Source organism: Apis dorsata, unplaced genomic scaffold (assembly GCF_000469605.1).
Source record: "Apis dorsata unplaced genomic scaffold, Apis dorsata 1.3 scaffold_1063, whole genome shotgun sequence".
Classification (NCBI taxonomy): domain Eukaryota; kingdom Metazoa; phylum Arthropoda; class Insecta; order Hymenoptera; family Apidae; genus Apis; species Apis dorsata.
In genome coordinates, this window is record NW_006264161.1 from 109,235 (window position 1) to 115,351 (window position 6,117).

Genomic DNA, 6,117 nt, shown 5'->3' on the forward strand with positions numbered 1-6,117 from the left:
AATCTTAAATTTTATCAATTAATAATAATAAGATTTATAATAATATTAAGATAATAATAATATATTAATAATATTAAGATTTCTAACATTACAAAAAATAAATGCAACAATTGCATTGAAAAGTAAGATACAATTAAAGAATTTAATCGATGATGAAGAAATTGAAATTTATTGAGCAGATAAAAAACAATAAATAAAAAATTACAGCAATAATATTTCTAACTTTAATAATTAACATTCTAGAAAAATTTTGCTTGCTGATTTATATTATATATAAATCATACAAATTTTGTTTTCTGACCTTAAATACTATTAGAACATTTTCATGAATTGATTAATTGAATCTTACAACAAGAACATACTAAATATACATAAATATTAAATAATGTTTCATATAACTATATATTCAACATGAATTGTATTTGTATATGTTTGTATATGTATGTATATAATATATGTATACGTATATATTATTTAATATTATCTAATCTAACATTAAATAATAAAAACAATCTTGTACATTGATGTAAGAATAAGCGTATAATATGAGTTTATAATTATAGGAATGTATATCGCACGAAAGATGTGGAACAATTATTGTTCTGTCAGTTTTTAATAAGAAAAAATTTTTATGGCATACTTTCCAGACAACTCTTGATATGCTGCCAAGCTTGCAATCCCTGTAATTATTTACAACAATATAAATTTATGTACGAAAGTACAGATATAATGAATATTAAATATTAAAAGATAAAATTTTACCTTTCTAGCAAGCTTAAATTGTAAAATACAATAAGCTGCCAGAATTTCTTTCAAATCTACGACTTTCTGATGTTGAAATCTCTCTATATCCATCATTGCTTTAATAGAGAAAGATCTAGAAATATTATATATAAATTATAAAAAAACATATTATATTTTTATAAAAATATTTTATCAAATTTTATAATTTTATCAAATTTTTAATTTCAAAAATATTAATAATATGATATATATAATATTATATAATAATATATAATATATTAATAATGTCAATAATATTTTGACAATCTCTTTAATAAATTTAATCATATGATATTATTTACAAAAGAAATAAGCAAAAATTAATAACCAAAGTAATTTTAATTTATTTTGTAAGTTTTAAATGAATCTTTAAATATCAGAAATTAAAATTTAACATTAAAAAAATTTATTAGAAAGAAAAATATTTTTAAACTAATAAAATTTTATTTTCGTTATAATTATAAAGTGAATATTTATTTAAAATTGTTTAAAATTGCAAAATTTTTATTTTTTTAAATTAGAAACTATTAATCTACATAAAACAATTATAAATAACAGAATAACACATATAATTAAAAATATAATATAGCAAATATTAAAGTTAAAAAACCAAAAATAGGTAAATTTTTTTATAAATAATAATCCTAAATATATAAATTATTTTCTTTTTCTGTTATATTTATCTACTACAATGATTCATGATCTGATGTTCAATCAAATATTACTATTTAATCTAATGATTTTAAAAAAAAATGAAAAAGAAAATTTTCCTGCATATATCTTATATTCTCTAAAATTTATTCCAATGAAATAAATACATTACAAAAAAATTTCATATTTACATTTTAGTTTGAGATAAAGAATCAATTAAATTGTCAAAATATTACAAGAACTATAGAATGCAATGCTTTACTTTTATATTTTTCATAATTTCATAATTTTTTATATTCATATATATAAAAAATGTATATATATTATAATTAATTAAGAAAATTTATAATAATTAATTAAGAAATATTTTAATGATTATCTAAATTTATATCATATAATATTTTTTCATTCGTATTTTTCATTTAAGAAAAACATTAATATAAATTTCTGTTTTAGTTTTCTATTCAATCAATTTATTTGTTATGTATAATATTTAATCAAAATATATTACTTTAAATCTTCATCTGCTCGTTTAACAGCTTCTTCATGTTGTGCAATCCTTTGTTCTAATTGTAACATTTTTAATTCACGAACTTCTTCTGTATCAACAGATACAAATAATCTTGACATTAAACCTGATTTACCTATAATAATAAAATATATTACATTAATAAGTATATTTACATTTAATATTAGTAATACTTTTTATAATTTAAAACCTTGTATGATTTTTTCTTTCTGCTCAAATGCTGCAGTTAGAGCATCATGAGTTTCATCTTTGGCTAATTGTAAAGCTTCTCTTCGTTTGATAACAGCTTGTAATGCAGAAGCACCAAATAACCATTCTTTCAATTGATCTGCTATTAATTCCTCTTCTTCAAGAGTTGTATCTATTGTTGCTGCTAATGAATCCAAGTAGTGGCCCGATTTCTAAGAAAATAGGCTGTAATGCAGTGGGCTTTGCAATATATATGCTTATAATATATCTTAATTATATCATATTATTTAAAATTTTTTCATAAAATTGATCATTTTAATCTTATTAAGAAAAAATGTTAAAAAATATATATATTAAGTTTTAAATACCTGCAGTCCATCACCCATTTCTCTTTCTATGGCACTCCATTCACTAAATACACGACCATAATTTGCATGTAATTTGTATAAACTATGTTGTTTTTCTACAAGACGCGCACGTACTCGAAGGAGGTTACATAAATTATTCTAAAATAACGAAGAAATAATATGAAAATATACATTTTAATTATTAATAATACACAATAAATACACATACCTGAAGTTCAATTCCATAATTTTTTATTGCTTCAAATCTTTTATCTGGTTTCCTTAATCGTACTGCTACACTCAGTGCTTTTAATTTTGATTCTACTAATTGCAAATAACCTATTACAAAACATAATAATTATAACAATATATATAAACGGTTTAAGTGATATTTCTATGACAGAATATATAATTTACCAGTCTCTTTAATACTTTCCCTCCATCCATCCTTTTGTTGTAAAAATCCAATAAAATGTTCATCACCTGACAATATAGGATGTGTCGCTACTCTTAATAGAAAATTCTTAGAAACAAATTTATCATAATTGTTAAATATATATTTTAAAATAAATAAATAAATAAATAAATAAATAAATATATATCAAATGATATACCTCAAGACCAATTCTTCGTCTATCAACAAAATCTGGATCAAATGTATCAGTGGTAACCTTTTGCCATGCATACAAAACTTTTTTTTCTGGTAATGGAGGCAGTACAATATATGGATAAGAAATTTCTAAATAAGTTCGGAGCAGTTCAAATTCTGTATATCGACGCCAGAGAGAACTTACTTTGATAAGTGCACCTTTAAAATCTGGATCTGTAACTCTATATGTAATGATATATGTTAATATATTCATGTTAAAATAATTTTTATAAAAAATGAAAATTAAATTCATTTAAAAATGTTTTTATTTTTATCATATAAGAAGAATATTGATAGACAAATATTCACTTACTTAGTCTCAATGAGGTAGACTGTATAAAACTCTCTTAAGTTCAATGCTCCATTTGCTCGCTTTTCAGTTTCAACTATTGAGATTTCCATGTGATCAAGCAATGAATCCTAATATATGATATTAATAATAAAAAGTACATTTAAATATTAAAATATAAAAAGTATATTTAATACTTAAAATTAATAATTTTATAAATTTAATATTTATTATAATAAATAAATAAATAATTATTAAAAGGTTAATATTAATATTATTTGTATATTATTATTTTAAGATTACATATTATATAATGCTATTATATTAAATTATATTCAATGATTATAACAATGAATTATAACAATGCTTTTGTATTTATTGAATTTAAAAATTAAAAGTAAAAATATTTTCAATTTATATTAAGAGTATTATATTAAATTATATTAAATTATATTAAGAGGAAATTACTTGAATTATTGAAATGATTTTCAATAATAATATTGAAATTCGACCACTTTTAAGATATTATAGATTTAGAGATTCTTTATAAATGCATATATAATATTATACTGCTAATACTTGTGTAATGGTGCTCAATTGTACAATCATGACCTACTTTGGTAATAAATTAGAAAAAATTTAAATATAATAGAAAAATTTATATTTTTTATTTTAATGATACATTTAATTTTCTTATTTATTTATTTTTTATATGAACGATTGATTTTATATTGATCACATATAAGTGATCGAAATAGAAAAATTTGTACTAGATTTAATATCTTTTGCATAATGCCTTTGAAGATAAAAAAAATTAAATGACAATAAATATATAGGTAATTTATTAAAAATAAGGATATATAATTGTATCAAACAAAAAATAAAAAATTTAAATTGACAATAATAAAACATGAGAATCACTGTGTCCATTTCGATTCTTGTAAAATAGATACATAAATTTTCAATATTATTATTCATCACTTCTTTAACTTAAATAAATATAATTTCATTATTCGTAGAAATGATAATAACTGTAATGCATAGAAAATTGTTTCAATGAACATGTATTTAACATGATCGTACGATGAGCGTCGAGTGATGTATTGATTTGGCGGATGAATTAAAATGCTCAAATAATCAAAGAATTCTTACTTCCTTTTGTGTTTCCATAGTAGTTATATTCGCATTCGTCTCCCTCTGATAATTTCCGTTCTGAAACAGTTCTTCCATGATTCTGTACCGGCCTAAAAATCTACGAAACGGCAAAGGAACTTCAAAACTTTTCACATCACGTCCACTTTCTCCATTACTGTCAGTGTCACTTTATTCTAGAGTGTTGTACATTGTACCAAGTTAAATTCCCTTTGAAATATTTGATAAATTATTCTATTACTAATTTTTTTATGTTTCATGTTAATTTAATTAACATATCGGTTTTAATTATTGATTTAATACAAAGAATACATTTAAAATATAATTACATTCTGTAAAAAATACAATATTTTAAAAGTTCTCGATTATATGCTAGGGAATTTTAAAAAATTATAAACAAACTGAATAGTTGATTATAAAGGATGGAATACACATTTCTATATTTTTTATATGTTATAAATATTCATATGCAAAATCATCTTTCGGAAAACGAATATTAATATTTATTATTTTAATACTGATACAATACGTGTGCTATATAAAGTTTATTATAAACTATTTTATAGTTATAAATATATCTTTTTTGTATTATTACAGATCAACATAATTTTCTTTAACATATATTACATGGATTAAATGATATTAAACAATAATTAAACGATAATTATAAAGAATTCAACAATTAAGAAAAAATTTTTAGGAGTGATAAATAATAAAAATGATATTTTTATTTTTTAAAATGAAATTGCACATTATTTATATAATTGTTATTGACTAATTATTTAATAACATTTTAATAATATCTATTCCATATAATTAATGACTTATAGTGAAGAATATTTTATTTTATATAAGAGGATGTAAAAAAAAGAATTTACATATTTTTCGTAATAGAATATATGTATAGCATATTGTATAAATGATTATATCTTAATCCAAAGGATTCATGAAATGTTCAAATTAAATTTCCTTTGAAATAGATAGATACTGATAGATCTCTATAGATAGATACTATGTATATTATGATAAAAAATGATAAAAAATGTGCGATGATTTTTTTGGAATATCGAAAATATATGAAATACAATTCATGAGAAAATAGCTTTTTGACTAAATTCATCCATATTAGTTATCTCTCGCGATGTGTTAATAAAGATTATTAGTAAAGATAAATAGACACTATCACAAACTCATACATATAGACAAAATTTTATATAATAATAGTTTTATCTTTTTCTTTAAAATGAACTTTTTCAATTTTTTTCATTTGATTTTTTTTTTTTTTTTTTAATTAAATTCTTTTAAGTTTAATTTAAAGAGGAGCCAAAAAATAAACTAAAATGAGAAAAGCCGCTATATAGTTATTAAAATATATATACATAAATTCTTTTTTTTATATCCTCAATTTGATATAGATAAATGAATATGAAAAAAGAGATAAAGTACAGTATGCACTTTTTGACCAAACAAGCTGAAATTTTAGAAGTGAGAGAAGGAAAAGAGAAAAAAATCTTGAAACTTTAACTTC

The 6,117-nt window shown here is 20.4% G+C and overlaps 1 protein-coding gene across 1 annotated transcript; it reads right to left on the reverse strand.

Annotated features, from left to right (window-relative positions):
• Nucleotides 1-605: 605 nt before the first annotated feature.
• LOC102677594 (sorting nexin-4-like) lies at nt 606-4,781 on the reverse strand. Its single transcript, XM_006624462.2, has 10 exons — nt 4,590-4,781; nt 3,462-3,568; nt 3,114-3,330; nt 2,917-3,022; nt 2,729-2,838; nt 2,521-2,658; nt 2,154-2,364; nt 1,946-2,078; nt 763-877; nt 606-680 (listed from the first exon to the last, which is right to left on the reverse strand). Exons 1-10 carry the CDS (start codon nt 4,665-4,667, stop codon nt 630-632), a joined length of 1,266 nt encoding a protein of 421 aa, XP_006624525.1. The 5' UTR covers nt 4,668-4,781; the 3' UTR covers nt 606-629.
• Nucleotides 4,782-6,117: the final 1,336 nt, after the last annotated feature.

Excerpts from the sequence above, each read along its gene's own strand:
- LOC102677594 (XM_006624462.2), bottom strand. The coding sequence starts at position 4,667 with ATGGAAGAACTGTTTCAGAACGGAAATTATCAGAGGGAGACGAATGCG. Across the intron at positions 3,569-4,589 it reads CTATGGAAACACAAAAGGAA|GATTCATTGCTTGATCACAT; the intron begins GTAAGAATTCTT and ends ATCATATATTAG. Across the intron at positions 681-762 it reads AATTTAAGCTTGCTAGAAAG|GGATTGCAAGCTTGGCAGCA; the intron begins GTAAAATTTTAT and ends AAATAATTACAG.